The sequence below is a fragment of the Oncorhynchus nerka genome, linkage group LG17, assembly GCF_034236695.1.
Source record: "Oncorhynchus nerka isolate Pitt River linkage group LG17, Oner_Uvic_2.0, whole genome shotgun sequence".
Lineage (NCBI taxonomy): Eukaryota > Metazoa > Chordata > Actinopteri > Salmoniformes > Salmonidae > Oncorhynchus > Oncorhynchus nerka.
The window spans coordinates 13535227-13551331 of NC_088412.1; the positions used below are offsets into that span (position 1 = coordinate 13535227).

Genomic DNA, 16105 nt, shown 5'->3' on the forward strand with positions numbered 1-16105 from the left:
ACAGGGAATTTTTACTCGGATTAAAATGTCAGGAATTTTTTAAAACAGTTTAAATGTATTTGGCTAAGGTGTATGTAAACTTCCGACTTCAACTGTATATAATAGGCGGTGTCAGAGGAAAGCCCATAAAATTGTCAGAGACTCCAGTCACCCAAGTTATAGACTGTTTTCTCTGCTACCGCAAGGCAAGCGGTACCGGAGAGCCATGTCGAGGACCAAAAGACTCCTCAACAGCTTCTACCCCCAAGCCATTAGACTGCTGAACAATTCATAAAAATCGCCACCGGACAATTTACATTGACACACACCACCCCCCTGCAATGTCAGTTAAGGGATTGTAAGTAAGCATTTCAATGTAAAGTCTACACTTGTTGTATTTGCATATGGCAAATGAAGTTTGATTTGATCAATACTTTCTGAAGGCACTGTATCGAACAATTTTAAAATCATCTACTTTGGTTTATTTACAAGCATCACGAAACCTCTAACAATAAATACATTTGACTTGGTGAAAATATTTTTAGGGGACCTAACTTGCTTACCACTTTTTCACGTGTTTTTTTCCTTCACAGACCTCTTCCTAAATATTTGGTAAAATTATACATTTGGTGTATGGTTTCCTAGCAACAAGGGTTGCTCAATTTACCCCACTCTCCCCTGCTGTTAGTATAACTGTGTATTAGTGTGGGTTTTCAGTGAATTTATGTAAATCATGAAGCTCCTCTGCATGTCCTGCAGTGCAGGACATTTTTAAGCAACAAAAGAGTAATCAAAGTAAGATCTTACATCTGTAGAGAGAAACACTTTCCCTCTGCCTTCCCACTTTTTTCCCACTGTTATGGGTGTTCCAGCAAACAGACTAACTAGAAGTCATGAGTATAACTTCACTAACAATCTAAGAACCATTCACACCACCTTACTGTGCTGGCTTGGATGTTCTCTCTTCACATTGTTGATGCATAACTAGGCCAGCACAGTCTAGCTCAGGAGGACTTTGACCGTTGTGAGTGGGCTGGCTGGGCTCACCTTCCTCAAGGCCTCCAGTTGGTGCTGCTTGTTCTCGTTGGCCGTCTGCAGCTCTCTCATCCTAAGCTCCAGCTCCTCCTGCTCCGCTTGCTGTTTCTGCCTCAAATCCCGCCGCTTCTGAAGGGACTCGCGGTGCGGCACTGTCCGTCCCAACTGCAGCAGACTGAGACACATCTGGATGGCTGAGATGGAGAGGAGACATACCAGACAGGGGTCAGTTCCAAGGCTGGTAAATATTCAGTATAGGCAAACGTTGTGGCACGTTGCAGATAGAAATGTGATGAGTAAAGCTGATGCGATTCCTTATTCTACATTTCAGAGAGGCATGTCTATTCTACATAACATATTCATATCTGAACATTCTACAATGTTGTGCTCTGCTGAACACCCCTCCCCCTGTACATATACCTATCAACCAAGTCTAAATGTCCAATCCATGCTTTCCATAATACTAAAAAAAGGAGATAAATTACACTGTGAGAGAATTGTCCTACCCTGAATCCATTCCTGTTTCCTCTTCTTATCCGAAGCGTTGATCTCGTAGCTTTTGTCAGAGCATTTGACATAGAACAGGCACTTCTTTCCTTCCTTATCTGGTAACGACTGCAAAGACAAATTCTGAAATAAATGTCACTCTTTCACCAACGTACACTGAGTATACAAAACATTAGGAACACCAGCTCCTTCCATGACATAGACTATCCAGGTGAACGCTATGATCCCTTATTGATGTCACATTTTAAATCCACTTTAAGCAGTGAAGGTGAAGGGGAGGAGAATTTTAAGCATTGAGACAATTGCAACATGGATTGTGTGCAATTCAGAGGTTGAATGGGCAAGACAAAATATTTAAGTGTCTTTGAACGAGGTATGGTAATAGGTGCTAGGCAGGCACACCGGTTTGTGTCAAGAACTGCAATGCTGCAGGGTTTTTCACGCTCAACAGTTTCCCGTGTCAAGAATGGTCCACCGCCCAAAGGACATCCAGCCAACTTGAGACAACTGTGGGAAGCATTGGAGTCAACATGGGCCAGCATCCCTGTGGAACGCTTTCGACACCTTGTAGAATCCATGCCCTGACAAATTGAGGCTTTTCTGAGGGGCTGCAACTCAATATTAGGAAGGTGTTTCTAATGTTTTATACACTCAGTGTATATTACTAGTTAGGTTAAGGTGTAAAATGAATGTATGAGCCTTGTTTGTTGTTGTTTAGTGTTCCTTGCCTCGACACAGCAGTTTGCATTCAGCACGATGTCGCCTTTCTTCTCAGCCAGGTCCTCACTCACGTAGTAGGACATGGAGTTGGGCCTCAGGAGGAACCAGCGCTCTGTCCAGTTCTTCCTCTTGTGGCCCTTTTTCATCATGTAGCCCTGCATCAAGAGAATACAGTATGTTTGTATTTTTTTAAATTTTAAATGTATCTGTCGGTTTGTGTTAATATCTGTGTTGAGATAAACTGACAGGAGCCATCCCATTAACTGCTTAGTTGACCACTGCACAGCCAACACGATGAGTTTGTGGTGTTGCATATGAGATTCTAATTGTCAATATTCATGTTGTCCCTATAACATGGCTCCCTACTGCACTCGACTGACCATCGCTTTGGTGTGCATGCTACAGTATTGCTAGTACATAACACGGGTCAACATTATCCATCAATCACAGTCACATGGAGGACGATAATGTGGTTGATGTCAACATCGTGCCAAGATATGGAGATAGAAATGGGTCTGGTCCCAACCTGTTTGAATACATCAAGGATGAGCTCGTGGAAGACCTCGGTGATGCCCATGGAGAGGGTCTGGCGGTCCACGCCCTTGCTGAAGGTGCCCGTTCCCACCAGGGTGATGAGCTCCCAGGCACTCAGACTCTGCTGCTTGATGTTCAGCTCTAGCTTGTAGTCCTCAAAGTGCTCCTCCACCCAACTGCCACCCATGGCCTCTGTCAACTTGCGCAGGAAGTACTTGATCTGACCGAGGTGGGGAAGAAACAGGTGAGTACACAGACAGGTCAGCATACCCACACACCAACAAAGAAAATACCCATACTTCCTTTGAAGTGACACAATCTGTATGTTACAGTAGGGAAAGGGGATACCTAGTCAGTTGTCCAACTGAATGTATTCAACTGAAATGTGTCTTCTGCATTTAACCCAACCCCTCTGAATCAGAGAGGTGCAGGGGGCTGCCTTAATCGACGTCCACGTCTCCAGCCCGGGGAACAGTGGGTTAACTGCCTTGTTCTGGGGCAGAACTACAGATTTTTACCTTGTCAGCTCGGGGATTCGATCCAGCAACCTTCCAGTTAATGGCCCAAGTCTCTAACCACTAGGCTACCTGCCACCTCTACACTCTAACCACTAGGCTACCTGCCACCTCTACACTCTAACCACTAGGCTACCTGCCACCTCTACACTCTAACCACTAGGCTACCTGCCACCTCTACACTCTAACCACTAGGCTACCTGCCACCTCTACACTCTAACCAATAGGCTACCTGCCACCTCTACACTCTAACCACTAGGCTACCTGCCACCTCTACACTCTAACCAATAGGCTACCTGGCACCTCTACACTCTAACCACTAGGCTACCTGCCACCTCTACACTCTAACCACTAGGCTACCTGCCACCTCTACACTCTAACCACTAGGCTACCTGCTACCTCTACACTCTAACCACTAGGCTACCTGCCAGCTCTACACTCTAACCACTAGGCTACCTGCCACCTCTACACTCTAACCACTAGGCTACCTGCCACCTCTACACTCTAACCACTAGGCTACCTGCCACCTCTACACTCTAACCACTAGGCTACCTGGCACCTCTACACTCTAACCACTAGGCTACCTGTCACCTCTACACTCTAACCACTAGGCTACCTGCCACCTCTACACTCTAACCACTAGGCTACCTGCCACCTCTACACTCTAACCACTAGGCTACCTGCCACCTCTACACTCTAACCACTAGGCTACCTGCCACCTCTACACTCTAACCACTAGGCTACCTGCCACCTCTACACTCTAACCACTAGGCTACCTGCCACCTCTACACTCTAACCACTAGGCTACCTGCCACCTCTACACTCTAACCACTAGGCTACCTGCCACCTCTACACTCTAACCACTAGGCTACCTGCCAGCTCTACACTCTAACCACTAGGCTACCTGCCAGCTCCACACTCTAACCAATAGGCTACCTGCCACCTCTACACTCTAACCACTAGGCTACCTGCCACCTCTACACTCTAACCACTAGGCTACCTGCCAGCTCTACACTCTAACCACTAGGCTACCTGCCAGCTCCACACTCTAACCAATAGGCTACCTGCCACCTCTACACTCTAACCACTAGGCTACCTGCTACCTCTACACTCTAACCACTAGGCTACCTGCCACCTCTACACTCTAACCACTAGGCTACCTGCCAGCTCCACACTCTAACCACTAGGCTACCTGCCACCTCTACACTCTAACCACTAGGCTACCTGCCACCTCTACACTCTAACCACTAGGCTACCTGCCACCTCTACACTCTAACCACTAGGCTACCTGCCACCTCTACACTCTAACCACTAGGCTACCTGCCACCTCTACACTCTAACCACTAGGCTACCTGCCACCTCTACACTCTAACCACTAGGCTACCTGCCACCTCTACACTCTAACCACTAGGCTACCTGCCACCTCTACACTCTAACCACTAGGCTACCTGGCACCTCTACACTCTAACCACTAGGCTACCCTGCCACCTCTACACTCTAACCAATAGGCTACCTGCCACCTCTACACTCTAACCACTAGGCTACCTGCCACCTCTACACTCTAACCACTAGGCTACCTGCCACCTCTACACTCTAACCACTAGGCTACCTGCCACCTCTACACTCTAACCACTAGGCTACCTGCCACCTCTACACTCTAACCACTAGGCTACCTGCCACCTCTACACTCTAACCACTAGGCTACCTGCCACCTCTACACTCTAACCACTAGGCTACCTGCCACCTCTACACTCTAACCACTAGGCTACCTGCCACCTCTACACTCTAACCACTAGGCTACCTGCTACCTCTACACTCTAACCAATAGGCTACCTGCCACCTCTACACTCTAACCACTAGGCTACCTGGCACCTCTACACTCTAACCACTAGGCTACCTGCCACCTCTACACTCTAACCACTAGGCTACCTGCTACCTCTACACTCTAACCACTAGGCTACCTGCCACCTCTACACTCTAACCACTAGGCTACCTGCCACCTCTACACTCTAACCACTAGGCTACCTGCCACCTCTACACTCTAACCACTAGGCTACCTGCCACCTCTACACTCTAACCACTAGGCTACCTGCCAGCTCTACACTCTAACCACTAGGCTACCTGCTACCTCTACACTCTAACCATAGGCTACCTGCCACCTCTACACTCTAACCACTAGGCTACCTGGCACCTCTACACCTAACCACTAGGCTACCTGCCACCTCTACACTCTAACCACTAGGCTACCTGCTACCTCTACACTCTAACCACTAGGCTACCTGCCACCTCTACACTCTAACCACTAGGCTACCTGCCAGCTCTACACTCTAACCACTAGGCTACCTGTCACCTCTACACTCTAACCACTAGGCTACCTGCCACCTCTACACTCTAACCACTAGGCTACCTGCCAGCTCTACACTCTAACCACTAGGCTACCTGCCACCTCTACACTCTAACCACTAGGCTACCTGCCAGCTCTACACTCTAACCACTAGGCTACCTGCCAGCTCTACACTCTAACCACTTGGCTACCTGCCACCTCTACACTCTAACCACTAGGCTACCTGCCACCTCTACACTCTAACCAATAGGCTACCTGGCACCTCTACACTCTAACCACTAGGCTACCTGCCACCTCTACACTCTAACCACTAGGCTACCTGCCACCTCTACACTCTAACCACTAGGCTACCTGCCACCTGTGTTTATATGGAATAATAAAAAGGAGTAATAATCCTCACAGCAATAATGATATGAAACTACACACAGTTTCCATTAATGACCTTATAATAAATCATGCCGTGTTGTAATTTAACAGCAAGCTGCTAACTTCCTGTTCTGTGAGAGCTGTTGAGCAATGGTGATGGTCTTTCCCCAAAGGAGTACAATATAACAGTGGATCTGAACAATACTTCTTTACCTATAACCTACTCCCTTATTGTGACAGAGGTAGAGGTATCGTTGATACGGAAGAGGAAAACAATGTTATATCATGAGTTTCAGACTGATTATCTGTACAACTGATCTGTTAATAATCAAACTAAACTTCGCACAAAGTCAGGTTTGTGTTGGGGCTAAATGTGCCAGCATTAGAGCCCAGGTCATGTTCATTGGGACACTTGACACAAACGTTTTAAAACCTTTTACAACAGAAAATGGAAATTAGCATTTGTTATTGGACAGTCCCTGCCTGTTTCAGTCGGTTTTCCTCTGTTTGGTGCCCAATGAACACAACCCCTGTCCAATCTCACCTCCTCAGTGACGATGGCCAGTGGGTATTTCTCTTCAGACAGGAAGTTGAAGATGCACCAGATCTCGAAAGCGTCTTCGTCAGAGATGAGGAGGTGGGTTCTGTTGAGGTTCTTACGGGCGCACAGGGTCCAGCACATTCTGTTAAAGTCCTGCCGGTCAAAGTTGTCCTGGACCTGCAATTAGGAACAATCTCAGGTCAGGTCACTTGGCTGAAGACCAGCATTTTTCATATGAGAAAAAGACAGCAAAAGGCACAATAAGCTGACTGTAGTCAGGACATCTTCACTCTTCTCTTTATACTACAGTTAAGGTTAAACATGGCATGGAAGACCATACATTCAGTGTAGGTTTGATTAACACATGAATCAAACCAAATTCATAGGACAGAATGAGGAGAAACTTTGCTTTTCGTAAACAGTTGACCTGGCCACTATTATTAGCATTTTCACGCTAAAGTATCCAAAAACTCAATGATGTTATTTGGATATGAAGAGCGAAAAAGCTAATATAGTACCATTGACTTGTATTGGATTTGTGCCACAAATCCTAAAATGTTAGCATTTGAAACAGTGGCCAGGTAAACAAAAACAAAGCATGGGTAGCTGTCGTATCTTGTCCATAGACCGCTTACAGGGTAAGAAAACCAATATGTAATTTTGCAATTTGGGTGAACGATCCCTTTAACATTTAGAGGGGGGGATTCAATGGCACCATCTATTAGCAGGAACAGCATCATGTAGTGGTCAGAACCAGGTAATATCAGGATGCAGGACGGAACATAAACCTAACAACTTCATTTACTATTTTCTCTGAACAGGGAAAAACAACAACATTAAATTCACTGAGAATTTATTAGATAGGGAAGATGGAAACAATAGTCCAAGCTGTAGCTCCATGCCACTTGTTAAACAGAGAACTCCTACTGTTTACTTGTTAGGGTGGATTTGGCATGGGGAGACCATGGGTGTTGGATTTGGCATGGGGAGTCTATGGGGGTTGGATTTGGCATGGGGAGTCTATGGGGGTTGGAATTGGCATGGGGAGTCTATGGGGGTTGGATTTGGCATGGGGAGTCTATGGGGGTTGGATTTGGCATGGGGAGTCTATGGGGGTTGGATTTGGCATGGGGAGTCTATGGGTGTTGGATTTGGCATGGGGAGTCTATGGGGATTGGATTTGGCATGGGGAGTCTATGGGGGTTGGATTTGGCATGGGGAGTCTATGAGTGTTGGATTTGGCATGAGGAGTCTATGGGTGTTGGATTTGGCATGGGAGTCTATGGGGGTTGGATTTGGCATGGGGAGTCTATGGGGGTTGGATTTGGCATGGGGAGTCTATGGGGGTTGGATTTGGCATGGGGAGTCCATGGGGTTGGATTTGGCATGGGGAGTCCATGGGTGTTGGATTTGGCATGGGGAGTCTATGGGGGTTGGATTTGGCATGGGGAGTCTATGGGGGTTGGATTTGGCATGGGGAGTCTATGAGTGTTGGATTTGGCATGAGGAGTCTATGGGTGTTGGATTTGGCATGGGGAGTCTATGGGGGTTGGATTTGGCATGGGGAGTCTATGGGGGTTGGATTTGGCATGGGGAGTCTATGCGTGTTGGATTTGGCATGGGGAGTCTATGGGTGTTGGATTTGGCATGGGGAGTCTATGGGGGTTGGATTTGGCATGGGGAGTATATGGGGGTTGGATTTGGCATGGGGAGTATATGGGTGTTGGATTTGGCATGAGGAGTCTATGGGTGTTGGATTTGGCATGGGGAGTCTATGGGGGTTGGATTTGGCATGGGGAGTCTATGGGGGTTGGATTTGGCATGGGGAGTCTATGCGTGTTGGATTTGGCATGGGGAGTCTATGGGTGTTGGATTTGGCATGGGGAGTCTATGGGTGTTGGATTTGGCATGGGGAGTCTATGGGGTTGGATTTGGCATGGGGAGTATATGGGTGTTGGATTTGGGATGGGGAGTCCATGGGTGTTGGATTTGGCATGGGGAGTCTATGGGTGTTGGATTTGGCATGGGGAGTCCATGGGTGTTGGATTTGGCATGGGGAGTCTATGGGTGTTGATTTGGCATGAGGAGTCCATGGGTGTTGGATTTGGCATGGGGAGTCCATGGGTGTTGGATTTGGCATGGGGAGTCCATGGGTGTTGGATTTGGCATGGGGAGTCCATGGGTGTTGGATTTGGCATGGGGAGTCCATGGGTGTTGGATTTGGCATGGGGAGTCCATGGGTGTTGGATTTGGCATGGGGAGTCCATGGGTGTTGGATTTGGCATGGGGAGTCCATGAGTGTTGGATTTGGCATGGGGAGTCTTTGGGGGTTGGATTTGGCATGGGGAGTCTATGGGTGTTGGATTTGGCATGGGGAGTCTATGGGTGTTGGATTTGGCATGGGGAGTCTATGGGTGTTGGATTTGGCATGGGGAGTCTATGGGTGTTGGATTTGGCATGTGGAGTCTATGGGTGTTGGATTTGGCATGGGGAGTCCATGGGTGTTGGATTTGGCATGGGGAGTCCATGGGTGTTGGATTTGGCATGGGGAGTCTATGGGGGTTGGATTTGGCATGGGGAGTCTATGGGGGTTGGATTTGGCATGGGGAGTCTATGCGTGTTGGATTTGGCATGGGGAGTCTATGGGTGTTGGATTTGGCATGGGGAGTCTATGGGTGTTGGATTTGGCATGGGGAGTCTATGGGGGTTGGATTTGGCATGGGGAGTATATGGGTGTTGGATTTGGGATGGGGAGTCCATGGGTGTTGGATTTGGCATGGGGAGTCCATGAGTGTTGGATTTGGCATGGGGAGTCTATGGGTGTTGGATTTGGCATGGGGAGTCCATGGGTGTTGGATTTGGCATGGGGAGTCTATGGGTGTTGAATTTGGCATGAGGAGTCCATGGGTGTTGGATTTGGCATGGGGAGTCCATGGGTGTTGGATTTGGCATGGGGAGTCCATGGGTGTTGGATTTGGCATGGGGAGTCCATGGGTGTTGGATTTGGCATGGGGAGTCCATGGGTGTTGGATTTGGCATGGGGAGTCCATGGGTGTTGGATTTGGCATGGGGAGTCCATGGGTGTTGGATTTGGCATGGGGAGTCCATGAGTGTTGGATTTGGCATGGGGAGTCTTTGGGGGTTGGATTTGGCATGGGGAGTCTATGGGTGTTGGATTTGGCATGGGGAGTCTATGGGTGTTGGATTTGGCATGGGGAGTCTATGGGTGTTGGATTTGGCATGTGAAGTCTATGGGTGTTGGATTTGGCATGGGGAGTCCATGGGTGTTGGATTTGGCATGGGGAGTCCATGGGTGTTGGATTTGGCATGGGGAGTCCATGGGTGTTGGATTTGGCATGGGGAGTCCATGGGTGTTGGATTTGGCATGGGGAGTCTATGAGTGTTGGATTTGGCATGGGTAGTCCATGGGTGTTGGATTTGGCATGGGGAGTCTATGAGTGTTGGATTTGGCATGGGGAGTCTATGAGTGGTGGATTTGGCATGGGGAGTCTATGAGTGTTGGATTTGGCATGGGGAGTCTATGAGTGTTGGATTTGGCATGGGGAGTCTAGTGTTGGATTTGGCATGAGGAGTCCATGGGTGTTGGATTTGGCATGGGGAGTCCATGGGTGTTGGATTTGGCATGGGGAGTCCATGAGTGTTGGATTTGGCATGGGGAGTCTTTGGGGTTGGATTTGGCATGGGGAGTCTATGGGTGTTGGATTTGGCATGGGGAGTCTATGGGTGTTGGATTTGGCATGGGGAGTCTATGGGTGTTGGATTTGGCATGGGGAGTCTATGGGTGTTGGATTTGGCATGGGGAGTCTATGGGTGTTGGATTTGGCATGGGGAGTCCATGGGTGTTGGATTTGGCATGGGGAGTCCATGGGTGTTGGATTTGGCATGGGGTGTTGGGGGTTGGATTTGGCATGGGGAGTCTATGGGGGTTGGATTTGGCATGGGGAGTCTATGCGTGTTGGATTTGGCATGGGGAGTCTATGGGTGTTGGATTTGGCATGGGGAGTCTATGGGTGTTGGATTTGGCATGGGGAGTCTATGGGGGTTGGATTTGGCATGGGGAGTATATGGGTGTTGGATTTGGGATGGGGAGTCCATGGGTGTTGGATTTGGCATGGGGAGTCCATGAGTGTTGGATTTGGCATGGGGAGTCTATGGGTGTTGGATTTGGCATGGGGAGTCCATGGGTGTTGGATTTGGCATGGGGAGTCTATGGGTGTTGAATTTGGCATGAGGAGTCCATGGGTGTTGGATTTGGCATGGGGAGTCCATGGGTGTTGGATTTGGCATGGGGAGTCCATGGGTGTTGGATTTGGCATGGGGAGTCCATGGGTGTTGGATTTGGCATGGGGAGTCCATGGGTGTTGGATTTGGCATGGGGAGTCCATGGGTGTTGGATTTGGCATGGGAGTCCATGGGTGTTGGATTTGGCATGGGGAGTCCATGAGTGTTGGATTTGGCATGGGGAGTCTTTGGGGGTTGGATTTGGCATGGGGAGTCTATGGGTGTTGGATTTGGCATGGGGAGTCTATGGGTGTTGGATTTGGCATGGGGAGTCTATGGGTGTTGGATTTGGCATGTGAAGTCTATGGGTGTTGGATTTGGCATGGGGAGTCCATGGGTGTTGGATTTGGCATGGGAGTCCATGGGTGTTGGATTTGGCATGGGGAGTCCATGGGTGTTGGATTTGGCATGGGGAGTCCATGGGTGTTGGATTTGGCATGGGGAGTCTATGAGTGTTGGATTTGGCATGGGTAGTCCATGGGTGTTGGATTTGGCATGGGGAGTCTATGAGTGTTGGATTTGGCATGGGGAGTCTATGAGTGGTGGATTTGGCATGGGGAGTCTATGAGTGTTGGATTTGGCATGGGGAGTCTATGAGTGTTGGATTTGGCATGGGGAGTCTATGAGTGTTGGATTTGGCATGGGGAGTCTATGGGTGTTGGATTTGGCATGAGGAGTCCATGGGTGTTGGATTTGGCATGGGGAGTCCATGGGTGTTGGATTTGGCATGGGGAGTCCATGGGTGTTGGATTTGGCAAGGGGAGTCCATGGGTGTTGGATTTGGCAAGGGAGTCTATGGGTGTTGGATTTGGCATGGGGAGTCTATGGGTGTTGGATTTGGCATGGGGAGTCCATGGGTGTTGGATTTGGCATGGGGAGTCCATGGGTGTTGGATTTGGCATGGGGAGTCCATGGGTGTTGGATTTGGCATGGGGAGTCCATGGGTGTTTGATTTGGCATGGGGAGTCCATGGGTGTTGGATTTGGCATGGGGAGTCTATGAGTGTTGGATTTGGCATGGGGAGTCCATGGGTGTTGGATTTGGCATGGGGAGTCCATGGGTGTTGGATTTGGCATGGGGAGTCCATGAGTGTTGGATTTGGCATGGGGAGTCTATGGGGGTTTGATTTGGCATGGGGAGTCCATGGGTGTTGGATTTGGCATGGGGAGTCTATGAGTGTTGGATTTGGCATGGGGAGTCCATGGGTGTTGGATTTGGCATGGGGAGTCCATGGGTGTTGGATTTGGCATGGGGAGTCTATGGGGGTTGGATTTGGCATGGGGAGTCTATGGGGGTTGGATTTGGCATGGGGAGTCCATGAGTGTTGGATTTGGCATGGGGAGTCCATGGGTGTTGGATTTGGCATGGGAGTCCATGGGTGTTGGATTTGGCATGGGGAGTCCATGGGTGTTGGATTTGGCATGGGGAGTCCATGGGTGTTGGATTTGGCATGGGGAGTCCATGGGTGTTGGATTTGGCATGGGGAGTCCATGAGTGTTGGATTTGGCATGGGGAGTCTTTGGGGTTGGATTTGGCATGGGGAGTCTATGGGTGTTGGATTTGGCATGGGGAGTCTATGGGTGTTGGATTTGGCATGGGGAGTCTATGGGTGTTGGATTTGGCATGTGAAGTCTATGGGTGTTGGATTTGGCATGGGGAGTCCATGGGTGTTGGATTTGGCATGGGGAGTCCATGGGTGTTGGATTTGGCATGGGGAGTCCATGGGTGTTGGATTTGGCATGGGGAGTCCATGGGTGTTGGATTTGGCATGGGAGTCTATGAGTGTTGGATTTGGCATGGGTAGTCCATGGGTGTTGGATTTGGCATGGGGAGTCTATGAGTGTTGGATTTGGCATGGGGAGTCTATGAGTGGTGGATTTGGCATGGGGAGTCTATGAGTGTTGGATTTGGCATGGGGAGTCTATGAGTGTTGGATTTGGCATGGGGAGTCTATGGGTGTTGGATTTGGCATGAGGAGTCCATGGGTGTTGGATTTGGCATGGGGAGTCCATGGGTGTTGGATTTGGCATGGGGAGTCCATGGGTGTTGGATTTGGCAAGGGGAGTCCATGGGTGTTGGATTTGGCAAGGGGAGTCTATGGGTGTTGGATTTGGCATGGGGAGTCTATGGGTGTTGGATTTGGCATGGGGAGTCCATGGGTGTTGGATTTGGCATGGGAGTCCATGGGTGTTGGATTTGGCATGGGGAGTCCATGGGTGTTGGATTTGGCATGGGGAGTCCATGGGTGTTTGATTTGGCATGGGGAGTCCATGGGTGTTGGATTTGGCATGGGGAGTCCATGGGTGTTGGATTTGGCATGGGGAGTCCATGGGTGTTGGATTTGGCATGGGGAGTCCATGAGTGTTGGATTTGGCATGGGGAGTCTATGGGTGTTGGATTTGGCATGGGGAGTCTATGGGGGTTGGATTTGGCATGGGGAGTCCATGGGGGTTGGATTTGGCATGGGGAGTCTATGGGGGTTGGATTTGGCATGGGGAGTCCATGGGTGTTGGATTTGGCATGGGGTGTGGCTTGACTATTTCTTTGGCATGTCTTACTCATTGAATATTTGAATATTAGAATATATAAAAATGTGCTTAATTTCTCAGAGATTAAATTATATTTCCACAAAATGTGGAAGACATGCTAATTTGATCTGTTACAGAAATGATTACAGAATACCATCTGAGATAGTGGGTTTCATGGCTTGCTGAATGGACGTTGAATGACACTTAGCTGTTTATACAGATGCCTGACTCAACTCAGCTAAATCACAACAGAGAGATAGGCCAGATAATGATTATCAGCAATCTACAAATAGCAAGTGATGCATCAACAGAGAAACAGACTTTTGAAACGCAAGCGGAGTATGTATTAAGGAGACGTCTTTAGGAGTGTTTAAAACATACATCTAACCCTAATCTGGATGAAAGACAAAAATGACCAAAAAGCTGAAAATGCTCCTCCCATATGAAAAATAATCATGAAAAGCAAATAAGAATCTTGTAGGGCAGAATAAGATTAAAAGCTAAAAAGTATCTGGTAAGATTTTGTACGTTATATGTCAGTAGCATATGTGTGTTAATTTATGCCATGTGACATACAAAGTCACTACATGATTATGGTGAATTGCTTACAAAGATATAGTTTGTCTCAAATATGTCATACCCTATGAGTCATCTAGGAATTTTATAAGAAAAGTGTATGTTCTGACATTGTAACCTCTACAAAATAAATGTTTTCCTTATAGGTTTCACATTGTTTATACACAGAGCATTCGGAAAGTATTCAGACATTTTCCACATTTTGTTAAATTACAGCCTTATTCTAAAATGGATTAAATCGTTTTTTGCTCCTCATCAATCTACACACAATACCCCATAATGACATCACAATACCCCATAATGACAAAGCAAAAACAGGTTTATAGACATTTTTGCAAATGTATTAAAAATAGAAAACTGAAATATCACATTTACATAAGTACTCAGACCCTTCACTCAGTACTTTGTTGAAACACCTTTGGCATTGATTACATCTTTGAGTCTTTAAACATTTTTATTTCACCTTTATTTAACCAGGTAGGCTAGTTGAGAACAAGTTCTCATTTACAACTGTGACCTGGCCAAGATAAAGCAAAGCAGTTCGACACAAACAACATAATACAGTAGAAAAAGTCTATATACAGAATGGTGTTGTCTGCGTAGAGGTGGATCAGAGAATCACCAGCAGCAAGAGCGACATCATTGCTGTATATGGAGAAGAGAGTAGGCCCGAGAATTGAACCCTGTGGCACCCCCATAGAGACTGCCAGAGGTCCAGACAACAGGCCCTCCGATTTGACACACTGAACTCTATCTGAGAAGTAGTTGGTGAACCAGGCGAGGCAATCATTTGCGAAACCAAGGCTGTTGAGTCTGCCGATAAGAATGTGGTGATTGACCGAGTTGAAAGCCTTGGCCAGGTCTTCTTGGGTATGACCCTACAAGCTAGGCGTACCTGTAATTGGGGATTTTCTCCCATTCTTCTCCGCAGATCCTCTCAAGCTCTGTCGGGTTGGATGGGGAGCGTCACTGCACAGCTATTTTCAGGTCTCTCCAGAGATGTTCGAACGGGTTCAATTCTGGGCTCTGACTGGGTCACTCAATGACATTCAGAGACTTGTCCCGAAGCCACTCCTACGTTGTCTTGGCTGTGTGCTTAGGGTCGTTGTGCTGTTGGAAGGTGAACCTTCGCCCCAGTCTGAGGTCCTGAGCGCTCTGGGGCAGATTTTCATCAAGGATCTCTCTGCACTCCATTCATCTATCCCTCGATCCTGACTACTCTCCCAGTCCCTGCCAATGAAAAACATGCCCACAGCATGATGCTGCCACCACCATGCTTCACCACAGGGATGGTGCCAGGCTTCCTCCAGATGTGACACTTGGCATTCAGGCCAAAGAGTTTAATATTGGTTTCATCAGACCAGAGAATATTGTTTCTCATGATCTGAGAGTCTTTAGGTGCCTTTTGGCAAACTCCAAGCGGGCTATCGTGTGCCTTTTACTGAGGAGTGGCTTCTGTCTGGCCACTCTACCATAAAGGCCTGATTGGTGGGGTGCTGCAGAGATGGTTGTCCTTCTGGAAGGTTCTCCCATCTCCACAGAGAAACTCTGGAGCACTTAGAATGACCATCGGGTTCTTGGTCACCTCCCTGACCAAGGCCCTTCTACCCCGATTGCTCAGTTTGGCCGGGCGGCCAGCTCTAGGAAGAGTTTTGGTGGTTCCAAACTTCTTCCATTTAAGAATAGGGTGTCATCCGGGTTAGGGGAGGGTTTGACTGGGGTAGGCCGTCATTGTAAAATAAGAATTTATTCTTAACTGACTTGCCTAGTTAAATAAAACAGAATGATTAGAGACCACCGTGTTCTTGGGGACTGTCAATGTTGCAGACATTTTTGCTACCCTTCCCCAGATCTGTGCCTCGACACAATCCTGTCATCTCGGCGCTCTACAGACAATTCCTTCAACCTCATGGCTTGGTTTTTGCTCTGACATGCACTGTCAACTGTGGGACCTTATATAGACAGGTGTGTGCCTTTCCAAATCATGTCCAATCAATTGAATTTACAACAGGTGGACTCCAATCAAGTTGAAGAAACATCTCAAGGATGATCAATGGAAACAGGATGCACCTGAGATCAATTTCGAGTCTCCTAACAAAGGATCTGAATACATATATAAATAAAGGTATGTTTTTTTATTAACAATACATTTGCTAAC

General features: G+C 47.9%; 1 protein-coding gene across 1 annotated transcript in view; it reads right to left on the reverse strand.

Annotated features, from left to right (window-relative positions):
• LOC115144717 (switch-associated protein 70-like) overlaps window positions 1-16105 on the reverse strand; it is a 37838-nt gene that overhangs the window by 15640 nt on the left and 6093 nt on the right. Inside the window, exons 3-7 of the mRNA XM_029685751.2 lie at window positions 6545-6718; window positions 2768-2995; window positions 2250-2396; window positions 1521-1629; window positions 1027-1208 (exon numbers count right to left, since the gene is read on the reverse strand). Of these exons, the coding sequence (XP_029541611.1) occupies window positions 1027-1208; window positions 1521-1629; window positions 2250-2396; window positions 2768-2995; window positions 6545-6718 (840 nt within the window). The remainder of the gene's footprint in view (window positions 1-1026; window positions 1209-1520; window positions 1630-2249; window positions 2397-2767; window positions 2996-6544; window positions 6719-16105) is intronic.